The following is a 23403-nucleotide window of genomic DNA, read 5'->3' as shown; positions in this document are numbered from 1 at the left end:
GTGGGGTGGGGGGGTGGGCAGGGACTGGAGCCCCGTTTCTCCATAAAGAGGCTGCACCCCAGTCCAGCTACCCTCAGGACTGGAGGCTTCCTTCCCCCATCCTGGGAGCCTTTCCAGGTGCCGGACAGCTGGCTCTCCCAGACATCTGTAAATAGCTGGCGCCCAAAACCAGCCTGCTTGGCACCCAAGAGGTGTATTTCTTGATCGTTACCCTTGCCCTCACGCCTGCCATGTATGAAGGGAGACGAAGCGGGGCTGGACCACATGCTCACTGGGTGTCCAGTAGAGCCCCCCCACCCCTCCCTCGCCCTGGCATGCCTCCTTCTCCTGCCATCCCTGGCTTTGTAAGCTTCCCATTGAACTAAAAGGATGGCTTCCTAACTCTTGCTCTATGCATCGTTATGGAATCATAACGATGATTGTAACTAGGATACAGGCTGCACAACACCCCCTCCACCCCACATACCTCTGTCTCAGGCCAGTGGGAGGGGAGGGCATTCTGAGAGTTTTCCAGAGAGCCTGTTTCTCCCATCACAGAAGCCTTTAACTGGAAGGGGCCCAGCCCAGCCTCTGCTCACGGGATCTGGTTTTACTCCATCGCTCCTCCATGGTGGACCCCAGCTGTTACCGTGATGCTTCCTCTCCTTCCCTCTTGTGCACACGTGCAAGTGATTTTCTTGGCCAGTGGTTCTCAACTGGGGCGCTAGTTCCCCCGAGGGGACACGCGGCAATCGCCGGAGACACTCTTGGTTGTCAAAACTTAGAAGGGGCCAGGGAGGGGGGTGCCTCTGGCATCTAGCGGGTGGAGACCAAGGATGGTGCCAAACACCTTACAAGGCACAGGGCGGCTCCTCGTGGTAAGGAATTACCCGGCCCCAAGTGTCCACAGCGCTGAGCTTAGCAACCCTGCTGTAGGCAAGCACTCCGGGTAAGGGCCCGTGTGCCATGTTACGAACTGTCCTCCAAACGTCCAGAGCAGCTATAACAGTTTACACTCCCACAAAACACGATCCCATTGAGCCTTTAGTTCTACCAGCAACAAGGACCCAGATCTCAGAGTTCTGAAATCCACGCTTCCCCACTCCAGCGTCTGGGCGTCTCCTCTTCCGTAAGTTGCTAGTTCCTGACATTCTCCCCCTTTTCTTAGAGATATCTAGATGTTCTCTATGCATTCTGCATTCTAGGGGTTGTATAAAGCCCTAATGTCCTCCACCTTTGCCTTTCAGTCTCCCGTCGTATAGAAAACGTTTACCTCGAACAACCTAACTGTGTTTGGCTTTCCGTGTCTTACTCGATTCTCATGCCCCAAGATCAGGAACGTATTTTCCTGCGCTTTCTTCGATGCTTTCATGGATCCTTTTTTAAGGTTAGGACTTTAATCCACTGGTGATTTCTCTTCATGACTGGTGTGAGGGACAGGATTCTCTCTTCTTGCCACCACTGAGTTGTCACCCTGCCCTGTGCCCACACGGCCCTCTTCTTCCCCCACCCCTACCCGTGGCCCTGGTCAGCACTTCGGACAGCGGCTCATGCTCTGCCCACAGGCTGTTCCTTCCACCATCCTGCAAAGACACCCAGGGTGTCGTCCCTCTGCAAAAGCCAGGGTCCTCTCCAGCTTCTGCCAGGGTCTCCTCTGCCTTTTCCCTGCTTCACCAAGAGCTCCCTCCTCCCAAGAGTCTCACCTCCCTGCCTTCCCCCGGTGTCCTGCTCCTGAAATGGGCCAATCACAGCTTCCTCCTAGTGGGGAGAGCACCAAACGGGTAATTAGAATTTACCTTAACCTTAAGTGCAGCCTAAGCTGCTCTTCTCTACCAGAAACCAGTTTAAGCTCTGACTCAGCACAAAAGTTGACAACAAGCAATGAAGTTTAATTAACCAGTATGGGGAGGAAACTTCATGGACCAGCATCACACGCAGGAGCCAAAGGACTGAAGAAACAGGAGAGCCATGGGCCAAATCCATCCATCCCTGCGCACAGCCCCTGGTGCAGGCTGCCTGGGACCAGGAGTGGACAGCCTGCCCAGCACTCCATCTACTCCAGGCCAGCAGCCCAGCAGAACTGATGCCCATCTGAGTCCCAAGTCCAGACCTGGCTCCCTCTGAGGTCTGCTCTTAAACTGAGTCACTCCCTGCCTGACATGGAGTGGGTTGACAGCAAGGAACAATCATGGGCTGCACTGGAGGCCGGGGGTCTGACCGGGCCAGTGCCTGGAGGGGGCCTGATGGGGATCTGGGAAGGGGCACTTGGAAGGCCGGCATGAGGGCACAAAGGGGAAAGAGAAACCAGGGATCGCAGCCAGTGGGGGAGCTGAGCCCAGCACACAGATGGGGGTCCGTCCAGCAAGTCACTGAGTGCGGAGCAGAGCAGGACAGCTGATGACAACAAGAAAAGCACAGAGTAGGCAGGGGCCCAGCTGCCTCCTTCCCCCCAGGGAGGCCATGCTAGATGTGCTAACAGGAGGGCAGGTATGAAAAGATCCTCACTGAAGATCCATAGGGCCGGCAAGACCTGGGAGAAGACAGAAGGAGACAGAGAACCATGGAGGAATGGGGCGCCCAACCCAAACTGGACCCAGGGACAGGAGGGCAAGCCTCGGCTCCAGTCCTTCCAAGGCACCTGGCCCTATCCTGGTTAGTGTCAGGGAGGGGGCAGGTCCTTGAAGGCCACTGCCACCAATGAGACTGGTGGCACCCCAGGACCATGGTCAGACCAAGAGATCATGCTCAGTGGATGTGAGCTTGACTGCTACTATTTCCAGGCTCCAGATCTTGGGGAAATCCTTCCAACCCTCAGTGTTCTCCTTTGGAGAGTGGCACTTCAATACATACACCTCACAGAATTCTTACAAAGATTACATGATGACTATTATTTGGTGGGATCTCATGCTTTGTGAAGGTGGGGGACCTGCCCACAGTGAAAAACACATCCAAGGGATCAGGGGAAGAGGGTGACGGGGTGGCTGTGGAAGATAAGCTCAGGGAACAGCATGAGGGAAGGGAAACCAGCACTGCCTTCCTGTAAAGAAGAGAGACCGCCTTGCCTTTGTCTGACTGCCACACCAAGAGACACGGACCCCAACATACCAGCCTGTGAGCCGCTCTCTGCGGTCAGCCGTTCCCTGGTGGCAGCTCTGTCAGGACCAGCTCCTCTGTGGAGTCGATCTGCAGGAGAGGGAGCAGTGGTCAGAGTCCCCAGGAAATGCCTGTCCATCCGCCTGAAGCAGATGGAAACATGGGTTTGTGGATTTCAGTAGTCCGGTCCCTCCATCCTTTGCCTCATTTTGCACACATGCAGTGACCACAGGCCACTCATCACCCTCTCCTGGGGCCACCACACACTTGCCTGGCCATGGCTCACTATTTCCCAGAGCCTGGAATCCATTGCTCTGTACCTTCTTCCAGAGTACAGCTGCCACACGAGGGGCAGCCGGGACAGGGTCAGCTGGCTGGGGGACACGGGCTCCTGGGGGTGCACCGGCATCTGCCACATGTGGACTGTGACGCTGGGCTCAGGCTCATGCTGAAGGGACCAGAGAGAAGGGCACATCAGGGGCAGGGTTCCCCCAATGGTTGGTCTGCACGCAAACACACACAGTCCCGGATGCGGGGCCCAGCTGGCAAACAGCCCTGTCAGATGTGAATATTTTCAGAATCCCACACCTAAAGCCATGGCACCTGGCATGGCCCTTGGGGGTGTCATCTGGATCTGGGATGACTGGTTCTCTCCTGGATCCCCCAAGTACGGTCCTCCCGCTGACTTGCACCCCACCCCACCCCACTGTACCCCTGAAAAGTTAGCCACTCTCCCCACCCATCAGCAATTGATTATATTCTTAGGCCTCTCTCTCAGCCATTTCTACAGTTTTTTCAATCTTTCCAAAAATAAAGTATCTGTACACCTTAGGATCTGGGAGTGATGGGTTTCCCCCCAAAGTATATCACATTTCATCACGGCATTCACGTACTAATTGTAAACATAAAAAATAAAATGAAATGAAATTTGGCTAATACAGAAAGGTATAAAAGTGAGTGGGAAAATCACCAACAACTATAACCAAAGCTCCCTTTGTCATGCAACAAAATGGAAAGTTCCTTACAGAGTTTTTTTTTTTTTTTTTATCGGAGTATTTGTCTTTTTGTGTGTGAGGAGCATCTTTACGAGTTAAGGATACTGGCCTTTTATCAGTCATACGTGTGGCGAATGACTCTTCTCGGTGTGTTGTCTTAATTTTGTATGGGTTCTTTTGGCAGAGGAAATGCTTTTAGTTACATGGTGAAATCTCTTTCCCTTTGGATTCTGGCTTTAGATCAGGTATCAATCACCAAATTGTGGGCCGAATCTGGCCCGCTACCTCTTTTGTTAAATAAAGCTTTATTGTAGATAAACAAAAGCTCATTCCTTTGCACCTTGTCTCTGGCCGGTTTTTCACCACAAGGACAGAGTCCAGCAGTTGCTATAGACTCCGTATGGCCTGCAAAGCTGACAATGTTACTATCCGACCCTCTACCAAAAGTTTTCTGGTCCTTGTGTTCGATCAGGCTCAGAACGCTGCTTCCCATCCTAAGATTATATGTGAAAATAGAGATCTACTTCTAAGAAGTAATTATCTTAAATAAGGGGAAATGCTCATTCTCTGGGTGCCTCTACTGCATCCTTCACTACGTTACTGGAATCCACTTTTCCCACTGAAAACATGTTTATGTTTTCAAAAAAAACCCACCAAAATACTTTGTTCAGAATTTTTTGCATGCTTTATTTGGCATAGGTGTGGGAAAGACTTTCAGTGTTCTCCACCCAAAATTTTCTGCAGAGCCTCTTTGAAGATTGCTAGGAGAATTTTGTATTGTTTAAAATGTTTATGATGGCCTAAATGGCATTTTTTTTTAATTTTTTTTCAACGTTTTTTATTTATTTTTGGGACAGAGAGAGACAGAGCATGAACGGGGGAGGGGCAGAGAGAGAGGGAGACACAGAATCGGAAGCAGGCTCCAGGCTCTGAGCCATCAGCCCAGAGCGTGAAGCGGGGCTCGAACTCACAAACTGCGAGATCGTGACCTGGCTGAAGTCGGACGCTTAACCGACTGCGCCACCCAGGCGCCCCTAAATGGCATTTTTAATACCCAGATAAGCTTTTACCATATTACACGGAAGTATTTATTGTATCCCTCAAAGAGGGACTGGAATCTAAAGCCCTCATCTACAGGGAATGTTTTCCAACCTGAGTGATTGTCTTCACCACCTGGGGAGCTTTTGAACCTTAAATAGTCTTACGCTCCACCCTCGCCTCGGGAATCAGTTTCCCAGGTGGGATTCCGGAAGGTGTTATCTGTTGAACGCCCCCAAGGCCTTGCGGCTGGTGAGCCGCCTCTCACTTGCCAAGGAGGCAGATTATTCTCATTTTTGCAGATAGGGAACCCGAAGTCAACGTTTCTTTTACGCCGTTGGCTCACCTGCTGCCTCTAGGTTGCAATACCTCCTGGAAAACTCCTACTCATCCTGTAGAGCCCAGCTGTGATTGCCTTTCCAGCATGCACCGGGGGGAGGCCTGGGCCCTGACCTACCTCCCCCTCGGGCTCCCAATGAGGGCTGCATCATCTCCTCCGGATAAGCTCAGACCAGTGGTCCCTCCAGGCAGGGGCTCCTGGGGGTCTGCATCAGGTATAGACATCACTGTGTTCGCGCTCAGCACAGGCCAGTTTTTCCTGACAATTGAGAACTGCCTCCTCTCACCTCTGTCCCAGGCCCTATTGCTGCATGTGCCAGGCCCACGGGCTGACACCCGTGCACAGTCCTCCCCCAGACCCCCACACCCATGCCTGACAACTCACTGTGCCGCCTGGGGAGGCCCTGCTCCGAGCTCTCTGGGAGGGACTGAGCCGCACGACCACCGTCACCCAGGTCCTCCCCTTCTCGTCTTCGTAGATGCCAGGCCTCCGGGCCCACAGACGGTGCGGGGGCACCCCAAGGATCGGAGAAGCCCCAGAGGCCATGGCGAGAGCGCATCCCCTCCGGGCCTGGAGACACAAGTGAGGCCTCCCAGGTGCAGAGCAACCTTAAGTGGGGCGGGGCCCGCACAGGGCGTGGCCAGCGGGAGGGGCTGCGGGGAGGGGCAGGGCCTGAGCCGCAGGGGGCCGGCAAGGGGCGGACCCACCTAGAGCTGGGGGAGGCCTCCCACCACTGGGGGCTGGCAGAGGCAGGGCCGAAGGGTAGGGGCGGGTGGAGCTGGGTCAGTCTGGACCCGTTGGCACAAGGTCACGAGCCGCAAGGGGCAAGAGGCCACTCTCTGGGTACAGAGACACCCCAGGGCACTGCGCCCAGGGCCTGGATGGCTCCGTAAGATCAACACTTCACCTCGCTCCCATGATTCCCCTGCATGCAGCCCCCTTCCTGAGCACCCCCTCCCCAGTTTTCATGGCAGGCTCTATCCCCGACCTTCCTCCCGGCCTTGGGGTCTGTGCCCAGACCTCATGCAGACCTCCCTGCCCCAGATTCTGAGCCGGCACAGACTTCTCGCCACCCCTTCAGTAGGACTCCAGGCCAAGACTTTCTCTTGAGTTTAGAGGTCCCTCAAGCTCAGTGGGCTCTTGCCCCTGGGGGTACCTGGCCAAGGTCTAAAGGACAAATCAAACTCCCTCCTGTCAGAGAAGGCACCGGCGCCCCAGGGATATCTGATATCAAAATCTTCTGGTAACAGAAACCAGGGGAAGGAGGGCAAGTAGCCATCTTGCCTGTCCATCCTAGGCCACAGGGTCCAAAGTGTCCACCTGGCCCCACCAACTTATCAGATCTGCTTTGCCGTGAGTCTACAGAAGCCGGAGGCAGGCCATTTGGTAAGCACTCCGTGCTCTGTCTGAATGCACCACGAAATGCTCATTTTCCTTTTGAAAACCACAGGTATGGGTCTTCTAGCACACAGGACACTGTTTACTGAGATGATGTCATTCCTCTGGGAAGACCAAAAAGTGATTTCTGGCCAGGTTCCTGATCTTGAATACATGGCAGGTAGGGCGACCACCTTTGAAATCACTGGGCAGCTTCCGAGCTGCTGAGCCTTTTTCACAGTAACTACCTGCCTTCCCTGGTGTTTGTCCATCTGGCCTGGGGTTGGGGTGGTCCTAAGAGGTCATTACAGTCTTGTATAAAGTGATCGCATACGTGGAATACACCTGTTATCGTATTCTATTGGTTGGAGCAGGTCCCACCCATATCCAAACAGAGGGGACCGATCACACAAGGGTGTGGAGACCAGGAGACAGGGATTAAGGGACCCCCTCCCCCCCCTGTCACCCAGAGCCTTGGTTTGCTGCAAGTACCAACCCCCTGGGTTACCACGAGGATCAGATGAGCCTGTGTACCCAGTGGGTCCTGGAAAAATGATGCCCAATAGTTATGTCCCCACACTAGTCCCCTCTCCCCTGAGGACAGTCCATCAGTCCTGCCCTTGTAACACTGACGCGAAGAGTGTTTATCTCTGTCCCTCCACTGATAGTGGATATCCTCAGTCTCACTTCCTGATGAGCAGGTGTGTGGCTATAGATGCGGTGGGGACACAGTTGGTGCATATGTGCAGGGCACCCACGCTAAGTGAGACATTCGACATGTGTTGTCTCACTTATGTCCTCCAACAGCTCCGTGAGCTGGAGATTGTCATCTGCGTTTTTCGTAAATGGAGAAGCTGAGGCTGGAGCGGCTTCGTGGCCCAAGCACGGCGGGCGGTGGAGGAGGAACGCGGACCCGGCTGCTCCCGGCTCTAACGCTCATGCGCCTTGTTGCCTGTCTTCGCCCAGTCTGGCTCCCCTGTGGGAGAGGCAGAACCAGGAGCTGAGAGATTTCCCATGGCTGCTGCTGAAATGGCCACGGGGGCGAGGTGAAGGCCAAGAACACCTCCCCATCGGTATGGGGACAAGATGTAACTAGAGGCTTCCATGAGCAAACGGAACAAAACCATCAGACAGCGCAGAGACCCGCAATGAACAGACGGCTTCACTGACCGCCCTCCTCGTGCCACGTCCCCTCGTGACCTTGGCCCTGCACTGAAGAAAGACCAGAGCTGGCAGGCAAGGAGAACACAAGTGTAGGCCCTTGTCCTGCAGCAGGCCTCTTTGTGTATCACGTCTGACATACGGCAACGTCTCTTGACCAAGTGGTCTGTCTTGGGTACCCACAACTTGAAGTATACTCACTCTCTGGGGTGGGTGTCGCCAACGTCTTTGAGAAGCACATTGACCTCTCCAGGACCGCTCCCTGGCAGAGCCTGTTAATGACTGGGTAGTCTTGCCTGGCCCCTGTGCTGTCCTCCTCCAGCAGAGGAAGCCCTTCCCAAGCCCTAAGCCCCAGGGTCCTGGCACCAGGCCCACCCAGCTTGGGGATGATTCCAAACCCCGAATAAAGGGGCACAGAACACTCGGGCTCAGAAAACCCTAAGAGTCACGGAGATCTCTGCACCGTCTGCTCAGCTCCTCCCGTATACCGAGCCCAAGCTGGCCAAGGCAGGCAGGACACCGCAGGCAGGTAGCCTGGAAGTAGCATGGCCCGGGGTGGGGGGGGGGGGTGCTGTTCCACTGGGGAAGCAACGAGAACAGACTTGGAAGAGGGGGAAATCAGGGTGTGTTTGGAGACCAGGAAATGATGAGGCTTAGCCAGTGCTGAGGACGCAGGCTCCTAAGAGGAAGGGTAAGAAACAAGGCAGCGTGCGTGGGTGGGAGGAAGTCAGTGCTCTACGGCGGGGATCGAAAGTGCCAGCCCGACCAGTTGGTTTTGACCAAGTTGGTCAAGAGCAATGACAGTGCTTGACAAAGGGAATGGCATCTGTACGCATGTGATGAATGTTGGAACCAATGGTAAAACAAAAGAGCGACTCCGTAGTCAGTGACCACTAGAAAAGGCCTGGGTGGGGATGTTTCAGTTAACAACACAAACAGGAACATCTAAGTCCCAACTCTAGGGCCGCCTGGGGGGCTCAGTCAGTTAAGCGTCCGACTTCGGCTCAGGTCGCAATCCCACAGTTTGTGGGTTCGAGCCCCGCGTGGGGCTCTGTGCTGACAGCTGGGAGCCTGGAGCCTGCTTCCGATTCTGTGTCTCCCTCTCTCTCTCTGCCCCTTCCCCGTTCACGCTCTGTCTCTGTCTCTCTCTCTCAAAATTAAGTAAAATTAAAAAAAATTAAGTAACATAAAATAAATCCCAACTCTACTTATGTCACATGGTGAACAGAATAAATTTGCTGGATGATAAAAGAAATTCAACCCAAACGCAGAACTGAAGAAGGTGGGTTTCAGAGAGCCTTGCTAATTCTAAGGCATTGAAGATGTGCTCTGTTTTCTTCCAAGGTTATATTCTTTCACTTTTTTTTTTATTTTTTTTAACGTTTTATTTATTTTTGAGACAGAGAGAGACAGAGCATGAACGGGGGAGGGTCAGAGAGAGGGAGACACAGAATCCGAAACAGGCTCCAGGCTCCGAGCTGTCAGCACAGAGCCCGACGCGGGGCTCGAACTCACGGACCGCGAGATCGTGACCTGAGCCGAAGTCGGCCCCCCAACCGACTGAGCCCCCCAGGTGCCCCTATTCTTTCACTTTTAGATATGATTGGTTTTCGTGTATGATGGAAGAAAGGAAGGGGTCTAGATTAATTTTTTTCCATATTGATATCTGATGAATTTAACATCATCTAATAAAAGACTATTCTTTCGCTCCTGTACTGTCGTTACTTCTGACGTAAAATTGGGACCATTCATGCGTGGATCTGTTTCTGGATGCCCGTGGCTCTTCCATTGCTCTACCTTAACACCTTGTGTCAACAGCGCATGGTTAATTACTATAGCTTTAAAATAGATATTGATATCTTTGAGCGTAAGTCCCTTAGCCTTGTTCTTCTTCGAGAGTGCCTTGGCTGCTATGCTGGTTAATTTTGTGTATCCACTCAAAGGTGTCTGGGGATGAGATGAATGTTTAGATTGGTGAACGCCGAGTAAAGCAAATTGCCCTCCATAATATGGGTGGGCCTCATCCACTGTTATTTTAGATTCTGTACTTTATTTGTTGCTGCTGCCCAAAACTGCAGCTGAGTTTTGTACATTGACCTAGATCTGGATCAATTCACTGAACGCTAATAGCTTTTCTAATATTTTGGGAAATTCTCAGTCATTGTACCTTCAGTATCTTGTTCCTACCTCATTCTCCACCCCCCTTCCCCTCCAGGACTCCATTTACACACTGTCAGACCTTTTAAACTGTATATCATGCTTCCTGTGCTCTGTTCTGCCTTTCCAAATTATTATTATTATTATTATTATTATTATCATTATTATTATTATTATTATTTTCCTCTCTGAGTCTCAATTTTGATGTTTTAGATATTGGCTTCTCTTACAGTTTATTAATCCTGGCATCTGCTGTGTCTGATCTGCTCTTAAAACAAATTTCTTTTAATTTTTTTTACATTTATTTATTTTTGAGAGACAGTACAAGTTGGGGAGGGACAGAGAGAGAGAGAGGGAGACACAGAATCTGAAGCAGGCTCCAGGCTCCAAGCTATCAGCACAGAGCCCGACACGGGGCTCGAACCCACAAACCGTGAGATCATGACCTGAGCCGAAGTTGGACACTTAACCAACTGAGCCACCCAGGCGCCCCCAGTCAGATTTCTTAACTGTAGATACTGGGGCCAGAATGCCCATTTGAGGCTTCCTTACAGATTCAAATTTCGCTGATAACTACCCTTTTAACCACTTTGTCCATCATCCTTTCTATATCCTTGGACATACTAATCAGTTATTTTAGGGGTGCCTACGGTGGCTCAGTTGGTTAAGCGTCTGACTTCGGCTCAGGTCATGATCTCACAGCCCATGAATTTGAGCCCCGCGTCGGGCTCTGTGCTGACAGCTCGGAACCTGGAGCCTGCTTCGGATTCTGCATCTCTCTCTCTCTCTCTCCCTCTCTGCCCCTCCCCTCCTCGTGCTCTGTGTCTCTCTCGGTCTCTCAAAAATAAATAAACATTTAAAAAACCAAGAAATAAATAAAGTTCTTCTCTGACAACTCTGGCTTACCAGTGGCTCTCCTTTTAATGTCTGCTTTTTCTCTTGGAGTCATTTTTAAAGGAATACTAAATATTATGTATAAAAGCACTGAAGGGTCCTAGATCGTGTTATCTTTCCCCGAGAGGGAGTTAAACCCTTTCCTCTGCTGGGCAGGAGGAGCGAGGTATCGGACAGTTTAATTCCAGGTAGGAGAGAATGAAGACAAGGTTTGGTTCCAATAAGAATCAGCCTGTCCAAAGGGCTAGTATCCAAAATCTATAAAGAGCTCACCAAACTCCACACCCGAAAAACAAATAACCCAGTGAAGAAATGGGCAGAAAACATGAATAGACACTTCTCTAAAGAAGACATCCGGATGGCCAACAGGCACATGAAAAGATGTTCAGCGTCGCTCCTCATCAGGGAAATACAAATCAAAACCACACTCAGGTATCACCTCACGCCAGTCAGAGTGGCCAAAATGAACAAATCAGGAGACTATAGATGCTGGAGAGGATGTGGAGAAACGGGAACCCTCTTGCACTGCTGGTGGGGATGCAAATTGGTGCAGCCGCTCTGGAAAGCAGTGTGGAGGTTCCTCAGAAAATTAAAAATAGACCTACCCTATGACCCAGCAATAGCACTGCTAGGAATTTATCCAAGGGATACAGGAGTACTGATGCATAGGGGCACTTGTACCCCAATGTTTATAGCAGCACTCTCAACAATAGCCAAATTGTGGAAAGAGCCTAAATGTCCATCAACTGATGAATGGATTAAGAAATTGTGGTTTATATACACAATGGAATACTACTTGGCAATGAGAAAGAATGAAATCTGGCCTTTTGTAGCAACGTGGATGGAACGGGAGAGTGTGATGCTAAGTGAAATAAGCCATACAGAGAAAGACAGATACCATATGTTTTCACTTTTATGTGGATCCTGAGAAACTTAACAGAAACCCATGGGGGAGGGGAAGGAAAAAAAAAAAGAGGTTAGAGTGGGAGAGAGCCAAAGCATAAGAGACTCTTAAAAACTGAGAACAAACTGAGGGTTGATGGGGGGTGGGAGGGAAGGGAGGGTGGGTGATGGGTATTGAGGAGGGCACCTTCTGGGATGAGCACTGGGTGTTGTATGGAAACCAATTTGACAATAAGTTTCATATATTGAAAAAAAAATAAAAAATAAATAAAAATAAATATAAAAAAATAAAAAAATAAAAAGAATCAGCCTGTCCACCCTCAGCCTGCCCTGTCCCTGTAGTGTGGCTTCCAATCAAGAGCTTGGCAGGCTTTTGTGTCAGCTCAAAGAGACTACAGAAGATTCAGCTGGGGGCTGCTTGGGTGGTCCAGTCGGGTGAGCGTCTGACTCTTGATTTCAGCTCAGGTCATGCTCCCAGGGTCATGGGATTGATCCCTGCATCAGGCTCTGTGCTGAGTGTGGAGTCTGCTTAAGATTCTCTTTCTCTTTCTCTCTCTCTCTCCCTCTGCCCCTCTCCCCTGCTTGCACCCTCTCTCTCTCTCTCAAATAAAAAAAAAAAAAAAAAAGGACAAGATTGGGTTTTGTCTTGGGTGTGTGGGGGAGGGCGTCACTGCTCAGCATCCCGTCCTGAGCCACATCCATTTATAAAAGGCCTTGAAGGACAGAGCAGCAGGCGTGTGAGGTCTCCTGAGCCTCCTCGTGTGTCCAGCTGCACAGCGAATGAGCAGGTGCTTCTCTGGGAACCAGCAGCTGCAGGCGGCTGACGACTGACGGCAGATGTCAGTTCACTGCTCCCTCCGGTGCCTTCAGCTCTTCTCGCATCGTCCCAGAAACTCCAACCCCCGGCCGCTGTTTGTCTTCTCAAGAGACTCCAGAAAACTCCACTCGGGATTTCAGGGCTCTTCAGGGCTGTCGTAACACGCAGCTTCGTAATTTGAAACATATCTCACCGTGGAATCTGCCTGGGCGTTTGGGCCCCTCGAGCCTGCGCGGAGCCCTCTGCCTTGGACCCGGCCTGGATTCCCGCCTCCAGCCTGTGCCCAGAATCTGGAACGGCCCGAAGGAAAACGCAGGCTGTGGGTGCTCACCTCTGGGCGGCCCACCTTCCGCCAGAAGTGTAGTTCCTCTGGTGCTTGTTGCCTTCACGGCTCCCCGGTGCTCTGGAAAATTCTTTCTTCTACCCAGATCTTGATAGCTTGGCAGTGGTTCTGGCCGGCTGCAAGCTCCTCCATCTGACCCCGAGGGAGGGAGGGCGCCTTGAAGGTGGAGGCAACGAAACCATGTCTTTGTGCTGAGAAAAATGAGAGGGACAGAAATTGTGGTTTATATACACATTGGAGCACGATGATTGGAGTGATGACAGGAGGGGCGTTCACTGAAGGATGTCCTACAGAAGGACCGCACAGAGGTGGGAGCGCCAAGGGAAGGCTTGTCCCGGAAGCGGGAAGGGCTCTCTTTCCATTGCAGTGGAGGGAACGGGGGAAGAGGGGTATAACGATGTAAGGGGTTTGGGTTAGTGGGGACAAGAGAGAATTCCTCTCCTCCACCTTTAAAAAAATTTTTTTTCATGTTCATTTATTTTTGAGAGAGACAGAGAGACCGAGTGCAAGTCGGGGAGGGGCCGAGAGAGAGGGAGACACAGAATCCGAAACAGGCTCCAGGCTCCGAGCTGTCGGCACAGAGCCCGACGCGGGGCTCGAACTCCCGAACCGTGAGCCGAAGTTGGATGCTTAACCGACTGAGCCCCCCCAGGCGCCCCCAACTCCTCCACCTTTTATGAGATAAGATCACGAATGGCTTAGAGACACCCAACTTTACAAAGGAAATATATGAGATCATTGGGAGAGAATCACAGGAAACCTGTTTACGACCGGAGTAGGGACAGCTATCTTGGGGAAGACAAAAACAGACCGGTTAACTCCGAGGTGCCCCAAAGTATCACTCCTACGGCGACACCTTAAGGAAAACATAACGACCAAAGTGAGCAAAATACTAACAACGTACAGCAAAGTGTTAGTTTCTGGCATATATAAAGAACTCTTGCAAATCAATGACAACAACCCATTGGAAAAGTCGGGAAAGGCTCAAATAACTTCACAGGAAAGGAAATGCCAATGGCCAACCACCACGCGAGAAGACACTCAACCTCACAGCTGAGAAAATGCAAACTTACACAATTATGCATTTTAAAAACATACAATAGTGGCACGCACACGCGCACACACACACACACAAGCATTCACTAATATCGAACATGGCCAAGTGGTGTAGTCTGCCTCATTGGCCAGGCCCTTTCTCCACCAGGATGGGGCAAGATGGAACCTCCTATCAGTTTCCATAACATCAGCATACCAGGCGTGGCAGGCGAAGTCAAGTCTCTTTACTGAAGAATGAGAAGGAAAAAAAAAAAGGCGTGCAGAGGGGCGCCTGGGTGGCACAGTCGGTTAAGCGTCCGACTTCAGCCAGGTCACGATCTTGCGGTCCGTGGGTTCGAGCCCCGCGTCAGGCTCTGGGCTGATGGCTCGGAGCCTGGAGCCTGTTTCCGATTCTGTGTCTCCCTCTCTCTCTGCCCCTCCCCCGTTCATGCTCTGTCTCTCTCTGTCCCAAAAATAAATTTAAAAAACGTTGAAAAAGAAAAAAAAAATTAAAAAAAAAAGGTGTGCAGAGGAAAAATTGGATGTAGGAGAGATGAACGTAAAGTTTGAGAGAACTTGGACTTTCTCTCGAGCTTTGCAACACGAAACAGCTAGGACCTTAGGCCTGTCCCCAGCGGCCTGTCCCTCCCTCCAGCCCCTTCTCCTGCCTGCCACCTGCGAGGCAGCTCCTCCCTCATAGTCTCCCACTGGACAGATGCCTCCCCTGCGGAACGTTCCTCCTGGGCTGGCCCTTGCTCTAGAGCAGGGTGCGGGCTTTGGCCAGATGGGTGCTGTCTGGTCTCACAAGCCTGGGGGAAGGCGCAGGGGCAGTTAGTCTGATGGGCTCCGGCCTGCGGGCCCACGGTGGATCCGGCCTGTCTGATTCAAGTTTCCTTATCGGCAAGAACCGTGAGCTGCCAACTCTTTCGTTAATAAATCTATAGAGTTGGCATTTCCCCCAAGGACGGACGTTGTTCCCGTGGGGCAGGACGGTCTAAAGCCAAATGAAGAAACGACACGTTCTTCATTAGCAGGGGCCTGGGTTGCCTCTGCAAACTTTGGTCTCTGTTATCGTCAGAGGGGCTTTTGATCTCTTCCCCGCCCCAAGGGACGGAGCACCGGGTGGGGAGAGGCGCTTGTCTTTCGTGGCAGAGCTTCGTTGGAGGAAGGCCAAGGGTGCAGTTTGTTTAGCCCGGCCGTACTGTGTCCCTCCCCGTAACAACGGAGACAAGGGGAGTCATGGGTGCTGATCCCTCCCACCACACTAATATTTTCCACCTTCCAGGGGGGCAGGAAACCGGGGGCACACAGCGTGCGGCCTGGGGCAGGGATTCCTGCCTCCTCTTTGGTCACCATGACGGGCTCCCACCTTCTCGGTCAGACTTCTGCGACGGCATCCGTCTTACTTGGCCTCGGCTCACAGCATGTGGGTTTAGACTGTCGGGACAGTATTTGAGGCTTTATCTCTTGGTCTCCACTCCACCCTGGCTCCCTGACAAAAAGGTGGCTCAGAGTACTTGAAAGCATGTGGGCTTTGCTGTCACACAGCCTTGGATCCAAAGCTCAGCTGTCCTCCTCCTGAGCTGTGTGACCTTGAGCTGATGACTTAACCTTTCTGAGCTTCCCGCTCGAAGGCTCTGGGGAAGAATAACATTTGCAAAGCCCCAGGCACGCGACATGGCTTCAGTCAACGGTAATTTACTAACCGGGGAGGTACGATCCCGCGTCTGACTCATCTCGGCGCCGCCGCGTGGAACCCGGTGCCCAGAACCTCGGGCCACCGCAAACATTTGTTGGGCTGAAACGTCCTTTGGTCAGATGGTCACGTGGCTGAAAAGAGCTCCGGCCAAGTCCTACAGGAACCCAGAGGTGTGCCGGAAACATCTCTTCCTGTAAATGCCTCGGAGAAAACGCGCTCAGAAATAAAAGTATTCCCAGCACAGCAGAGGCCCTGGGTATTGCGAGTCTGCAGCGAAATCGGAGAGGTTGGAGGGGTCAGGGTAGACGAAGCGGCTTGTGTCACAGATGACCCCCCGGGGCTCTGTAATTACCGCGTCTTACCAGGGGCTCGCTTTGCAAGTGGCCCAGTTAGGCGAGCATAATGGCAGGGCAGGTCTTGCCATCGGATCGGCGGTGGGGCGGCCCCTTGCCCGCCAGGAGCTCTCCCTGACCGTGGTGCAAGGCATCCTCGCGCATGCGTGGGACTCCAACTGCGCGGGCCCGGCTGCAGCCTCTCCCTCTGGCTCTTCGGGCTGTGCTTTTAAATGGTTCTTCATTTACTCCATCGGAACGGCCCAGAAGGAAGCAATTGGCTGTAAGTGGGTCATTCCCTGAAGGCCGGTGGCAGCCTTGTGATGATGAAGAAATTAGGTCTTGGCAAAGGAGCCAGCCTCTCACCAAAGGCCGGGGTGAGGGGAGGGAGCCCCCCCCCCATGGGAACTCTGCGGCGGGGGCTCTCCTCATGTTGGAGATGAGGACCGAGGCCGGGAAGGTGACCGTCACTTGGCCAAGATCACAGAGCGGGTTCGTGGGGGGAGCTAGAACCCGACCCCCAAGTCCAGAGGACATGTGGTGGACACTGGGCAAACTTGGTTCATCGATTGATGGAAACCAGACTGCCCTTGGAGGCTGGGCGCACACCTTCTCCCCCCCCCCCCCCCCCCCCCCCCCCCCCTGATGTGATCCCCCAGATATATATATATATCCCCATGTATCCCCCCCCCCCCCCCCCCCCCCCCCCCCCCCCCCCCCCCAGAACTCAGCAAACCTCTCTGATTACGTTGCCAAATGCTAATCACTCCTACGGCCCTTGTGGGCACCTGGGGCCCAGCTTCAAGGCACACGGTCATAAGGAGGGGCTGCACCTTGTTTCAACTCAGGCCGTAGGCTCCGACCTGTCCAGACGTCCTGGGGATGAAGCAGAGAGGACCTCACTGCACAAATGTAGTGGGTGTAACGCCTGATGTGCAAGGCTGTGGTCATGGTTATGTTTGCTTCAAGATTTCAAGTCTCCAGGATGCTGGCCAGATACCTGGCTTTCAGGAGGGGAGAGGGGTCCACCTATCTCTCCCTCTCCGTTGTTCATATAAATATCATGAGGACCTTCCCACTTTATTTATTTATGTATTTATTTATTGAGAGAGAGCATGTGGGAGTGGGAGAGGGGCAGAGGGAGAGAGACAGAGGGAATCTTTTTCTTTTTCTTTTAATTTTTTTTTAAACTTTATTTATTTTTGAGAGAGAGAGAGAGAGACAGAGCATGAGCAGGGGAGGAACAGAGAGAGAAGGAGACACAGAATCCGAAGCAGACTCCAGGCTCTGAGCGGTCAGCACAGAGCCCGACACGGGGCTCGAACCCACGAACTGCGAGATCATGACCTGAGCCGAAGTCAGACGCCCAACCGACTGAGCCACCCAGGCGCCCTGAGAGAGAAACAGAGAATCCCAAGCAACCTCCGTGCCCAACAAGGAGCCCCATGCAGGACTCGAGTCCACGACCCTGGGATCACAACCTGAGCCAAAATCAAGACTGGGGCGCTTAACCGACGGAGCCACCCAGGCGCCCTGATCTTCCTACTCTTTAAAATGAGCCTCCCCGGGGCGCCTGGGTGGCTCCGTTGGTTAAGCGTCCGACTTCGGCTCAGGTCATGATCTCGAGGTCCGTGAGTTCGAGCCCCGCGTCGGGCTCTGTGCTGACAGCTCAGAGCCTGGAGCCTGCTTCACATTCTGTGTCTCCCTCTCTCTCTGCCCCTTCCCTGCTCATGCTCTGTCTCTCTCTGTCTCAAAAATAAATAAACGTTAAAAAAAAATAAAAATGTTTATAAAATGAACCTCCCCACCACCATGTTTCTATTCTGAAAAGAAGCAAACACCCTCTGGTTTCTGGGTTGCCTGGGTTCGAATCCCAGCTTTGCTACCGCCCAGTGATGTGAACTTCAGCAAGCGCTTGGCCTGACCAACAGGTGTAACGAGGACGCTACCTACTGCGTACAGTTATGAGGATTCCACGAGGTCACGTACGCTGCGTACTTGGGACAACGTGCCCGGCACACAGTAGGCGCTCCGGGTGTTGCTTGCGATCTTTGGGGGCTGGGCAGCCAGGCGTCTCAGAAAAGGCTGGAGGTGCTCTACCTCAAGCTTAACAGCCCGTACAGAGCACCCGATCATCGTGTTACCGCCACCCCCCTCACCCGCCATGTCTGAGCATCGTCTTCTGAAAGTGTTCTCTTGAGGGCCCTCCTAATGGTGAGGGGCGATGGCTTCTTTCAGCAGACCCCGTCCTGCATCTCTGCCTCGTGCCACACGGCCGGTCCTTCCTGCTTTGGAACGCTCTTTGGTTTCCCCTCTGGCTTCCACAGCTGGCCCCTGGCGATTCTCACCGGGAGGTGGGGGTTTAAAAGGTTAGGTGGAAATGAAACCAGGGGGTTAAAAGGTTAGGTGGAAATGAAACCAGCCATCGTTCATATCTTAGAAGTTCCTCCTAAACCTCTGACACCGCAGCGTGTATTTTCCCCTTAACCGTTCACCTTTCCCATCACAGAAATCCGAGTGCTTCTATCAATCCGAGGATCTGGCTAATTGAGGCTTCACGGAACACAGAGAAAAAGATGTCATCGCTCATCAGCCGTTCACCTTTCCCCCCACCCCCCACAAGCTGGATTCCCCGGGGACCAGGAAAGGGGTGATTCCTGCAGTGTCCCCATTCGTCATCAGGCTACAGGGACCTGCTCCAGGAGATGGGCAGGCACAGGGGCAAAGCAGAATCGAGGAACGACCCCTAAATGTTCAAAGACACGTGATGTTGAGGCGAGCCCGCTGTGCCGTGACCCACTGGGTCCAGATCTGTCCTTACTCCTCCTTTCTCAGTGTCGAGAGCCATTCACCGCCCCCCCCCCCAGCTCAGCCCAAGCTTGGAGCAGCTCTGAGCCCAGGTCTACCCCGATTTAGAGAACGGAGGGTACGGAGGAAGCCTGGGCCAGCACCTGCGAGAATTCGGCGTCTCCCGGCTGTCTGCTGGCCACACTGGGTCAGAAACAAGGGTCTGAGCCCCTGCCCCACAGCCCAGTTTCCGGCATCCCAGAAGATCTGCCTTAATATCGACAGTGAAGGAAGTGCCTTCCAAGCCTGATCTTAACCCCCCAGTTAGGATCATCCCTCTGCAAAGGATGCTCGTCCCTTGCACACAAAGGCAAACATCAGGTGCCTGATAAATGTCAGAGGAACTAGACTCTGGTTGCTGACGGCCTCGTGCCTGCTGCAAGACAAGTCACAGGGAACATAAAAAGCGTAAAGACCACCACCATAGGAGGGAGCCGCCCAGGCTTGAGTTTGCATCCTGAAACGTGCCAGCTTTGGGATGGTGAACACGCCGTCCGATCTCTTTCCTCCAGTTTGTATGGATTCGAGATGGCATCCGGAAATGTGAGCTGTAATAATGCCTGGCCAGGGTTGTTCTTAACGAATGGTGCTGGGGAGACATAATATCGTAACCTCCCCAGCCCGCAAGTGGTCTGGGAAGGGAAATAAGTCAGAAATAGAAATTTTCCTTTAGGAGAAGAAGTAACTGGGGTTCAAAGAAACTAGGAAGCAATCACTTAGATCTCTGTTCGGTGCAAGAAGAAAAGGGGGGGTTGCCTCTGCTCTGAAACATTTACAGGACCTTCTGGGTTACAAAGCTTCTTGTCTGGACTCTGGGGGACTAACATCAAAGATCTCCATTCAGGCCTTTACTACACTGGGGTCTTTCTTCTGAGCGTCTCCTCTCCCTAAGCTTCCAGACACGTGGTCCAGGAATGCAAGGGATTTGCTGCAAATAGGTCTGTCTTTATCTCTCTTAAAAATATAAATCGGTGTAGACTTCAAGCTTTGTGAAACACGTTTTACGTTACAGCACATGGCGTGTAAATACAGCAAGTGTACGAGATGCCTGAGAGTTTGTACATTACATTAAGATGTGGGGTGCCTGTCGGCTCAGGTCATGATCTCACAGCTCTTGGGTTCGAGCCCTACATCGGGCTCTCTGCCATCAGCGTGGAGCCTGCTTCAGATCCTCTGTCTCTGTCTCTCTGCCCTTCCCCCACTTGTTCTCTCTCTCCCTCTTTCTCAAAAGGAATAAATACGCTTTAAAAAATACACTCTAAAAAATAATGATAATAGGGGTGCCTGGGTGGCTCAGTCGGTTGAGCGTCCGACTTCGGCTCAGGTCACGATCTCACGGTTCGTGAGTTCGAGCCCCGTGTCGGGCTCTGTGCTGACAGCTCAGAGCCTGGAGCCTACTTCGGATTCTGTGTCTCCCTCTCTCTCTGCCCTTTCTCTGTTCGCACTCTGTCTCTTCTGTCTCTGAAAAATAAAAATATTAAACAATTTAAAAAAATAATGATAATAAATTAAGACGTGAGCATTCAGGATTTGTTTTTGTTTTGTGTTGTTTTCAAATTCCTTTCCCCTTGGCCCTCTTGCTCTGGGCCCTGTGTTCTCCAGCACCAGGAGCAACCCCATCTGTCTTCAGGTGTGTGAGGGTACAGCTTCCTCTGCTGATTCTCCCCGTCACGGTGACGGGGAACCAGTCTCTGCAGATAATCTCAGAACCCAAGACACAATCCAACACATGATAGCAGCAGTTGTTTTCAGCTACTCAATAGTAGTCCCCACCTACCGACACCTGCTGAGGGGCCAAATGCACCTCTTTGCTCTGTTTCCCTCCCTTGGAAACAACTGATGCACTTCCAGGGGATGGGGACATAAAGCATGACCGTGGACCAGAGAAGCTCCAGGGCAGACCATGTGGTCAAGGCAGACCCGGGGAGAGGGGCGTTTAATCGGGTCGCCCGTATCGAGGGGGAGCTGGCTGCGTGACGTGAAAAGCGTGTTTCCAGGGCACAGCCGGGAGGTGTGAAGGTACCAGGAGCTGGACTAACCTGGGGTGTTTGGGGCCTGGAAGGGCAGGTGGGAAGAGGGGAGAGTGAGCTCAGATGACGCTGGGAGGTCGGTGGGCAGCAGGTGTGTAGGGCCGTGGAGGCCAGGGTTCATCCCAGTCATGAGAGACCGAGGAGAGCCGAGAGCTGGCTCCATCCACCTGCCGTGTGGAGAAGGAGCTGTAGGACCTAAGGGCGGAAGCCAGAGAGCCCAGAGATGGTGGGGAGGCTGGTGCCGAAGCCCCCTGTAAGGGACACTGTGGCCTGGACTGGAAGGGAGGAGTGGCTGGCTCGGGGATGTATTCTGGAGGTCAAGATCGGAGGACCAGCTGGGAGCTGAGGTGGGGTGTGAGGGGAGGAGGGGAGGGACAGCGGCCCGGCACCTGCTCTGCCAGCCTTCCTGGCCTCCTCCCAAGTCGTGGGGCCCAGCCTGCCTCCCTGCTCCAGCCCCTTCCTGGCTCCACCCTCCCAGTCCGGGACATTCCGGAGCCCCCCACCCTCGCCGCCCCAACCTGTCTTCTGATCAACCCCAAGAAGGGCGGAGTAGAAAATACACGACTCGATTCCACAGTGGCAGCTGCTCTGGGCCCTGCGTGAATGTGTCTGGGATGTAAATCCGCTGTCTTTGTGGCTAACACAGGAAACAATCACTCATGTAGATGAAACGCTTTCTCTCCATGACAGCTAACAGCTCAAGGAGCCTTTACTATGTCAGTCCTCAGCTGAGATGGAAGCTAATATTTTCTATCCGTAGTCTCCGGGATCATAAAAGGCAGCGCCTGGTTTAATAATGAGCTTCCAGTTTCTGGCAGGGCCCCGGAGTTCCAAGTCAGGGGGGAGGAGGGAGACAAAGAACAGTGAGACGGTTTCCAGGAAAGAGCACCTGAGCGCTGCAGGGGAAGAGTTGTTTCAAAGTCAGGGCGAATCAGACAGGGTACTGGCCTGGTTACTGAGATGACACAAGGGCTCCGGGGAGAGGTGATGCCGCAGATGGTCCCCAGGGCAGGGGACAGGGTCCAGAACGGGGGGAGCCAGAGTCTTGGGTTCCAAGCGAGGGCCCGTTACTTCATTCATTCATTCATTCATTCGTTCATTCGGCAAGCATTTACTGTGCATGCACAATGTGCCGGGTCCTGTGTAGAATCTGCAGGAGGCGTGGGCAGGGGTGGGTGAAGGGGGGGGCGGGAACTGACACGCAAACAGAAAACTTACAATGCAAGTGATCAACGGCCGGGATAAAGGAAGCCCACACAGAGGTGGGTGCTGCTGGCAGGGCCTGAAGGAGATAACATCTAAGCAGAGGTTTTACGACCAGGTGGGTGAAGGTAGAGGGGCTGGAACTCCGGGCACAGGGAACAGCATAGGCAAAGGCGGATGGCGGGGTGTAGGGAGTCACTCGGAGCAGAGGGTAGCTGAAACAGGGGTTGTGAAGCGTGGTTGGCGGCTTCTAAAATGGAGGCCAACGGTCTGGGCCCCAATATTCACACCCTCGCGGAGTGTTGAACATTCACTCTATAAACCCCGCGATCTGGGGATGCTCACGAGGGAAACGTAAGGCTGTCACCGGCAGCCAGACCCCATAATGGGAGTGGGGAGCGGGGTCCAGCTGTGTCTCTGACCGCAACCACGTGTCTGCACGGGCTCTGGGCGGGTTTTCTCCCCCCGAGTCTCATTCACTTATGTGCGAACAAGGCACGAGAAAGGCCCATCTCACAGGCACCTGGGAAGATGGGGCAGCAACGCGTGCAGGTGCAGAGGGCACCCCCCGTCCGCAGAAGACTCTCCATGAGGAGCGGGCACCTGCTTCCAAGAGCCAGGAATGGCACAGCATTCAGTGGATCGGGGTCCACGTCCACACCGTCCGCCTCTGGACACCCAGCAGCAGACACGTGGTGTGAAACATCCGTGTTCCCGATTCAGGCTGTCCTGGGCCATTCCCGTGGGCTGCACCTTCCTACCTTCCACGGCTTCGTTCCAATCAAAACCACAGGGAAAACCACGAGTCCCGTGTTCTAGCAACGCTTTGTGAAACACACACACACACACACGCATGCATATCAATTATTATAATTATCTACCCGCACGGCAGTTACAGCCCATCGGGGGAAATTTTCCACTCGGAGCAACATCACGGACACAATAGAAGCACGAGCAAGCTGTAGACTGAGATCAGATACCCCTCTAATTCAACATGTGTTCCCGCGATGCTTCCTGAGCCTCAGTTACGAGCCCGGGGCCCCTCCTGTCCCAAGATCTCAATGAGATGCTGAGCGTGACAAATAATCATACACTATACGCACGTCATTATAGATTATGTAGTCCTCCTCTGTTACGTAATGATAGAATAGCATTTCTGT

The 23403-nt window shown here is 52.9% G+C and overlaps 1 protein-coding gene across 1 annotated transcript; it reads right to left on the bottom strand.

The window, feature by feature from the left end:
* Positions 1–3108: 3108 nt before the first annotated feature.
* On the bottom strand, positions 3109–5991 carry TCL1B (TCL1 family AKT coactivator B). Its single transcript, XM_043554556.1, has 3 exons — positions 5830–5991; positions 3344–3520; positions 3109–3162 (listed from the first exon to the last, which is right to left on the bottom strand). The coding sequence occupies exons 1-3, from the start codon at positions 5989–5991 to the stop codon at positions 3109–3111; spliced, it is 393 nt and encodes a 130-aa protein (XP_043410491.1).
* Between the last annotated feature and the right edge of the window lie 17412 nt (positions 5992–23403).

This window comes from Prionailurus bengalensis, chromosome B3, assembly GCF_016509475.1.
Source record: "Prionailurus bengalensis isolate Pbe53 chromosome B3, Fcat_Pben_1.1_paternal_pri, whole genome shotgun sequence".
NCBI classification, from domain to species: domain Eukaryota; kingdom Metazoa; phylum Chordata; class Mammalia; order Carnivora; family Felidae; genus Prionailurus; species Prionailurus bengalensis.
This window is presented reverse-complemented; position numbering and strand designations above follow the sequence as displayed.

Coding starts and splice junctions, on each gene's coding strand:
- TCL1B (XM_043554556.1), bottom strand. CDS start 5,991: ATGGCCTCTGGGGCTTCTCCGATCCTTGGGGTGCCCCCGCACCGTCTG. Junction 3,521..5,829: donor GGGCCTCCCCAGGCGGCACA/GTGAGTTGTCAG, acceptor TGGTCCCTTCAG/CATGAGCCTGAGCCCAGCGT. Junction 3,163..3,343: donor AAATAGTGAGCCATGGCCAG/GCAAGTGTGTGG, acceptor CCTCTCCTGCAG/ATCGACTCCACAGAGGAGCT.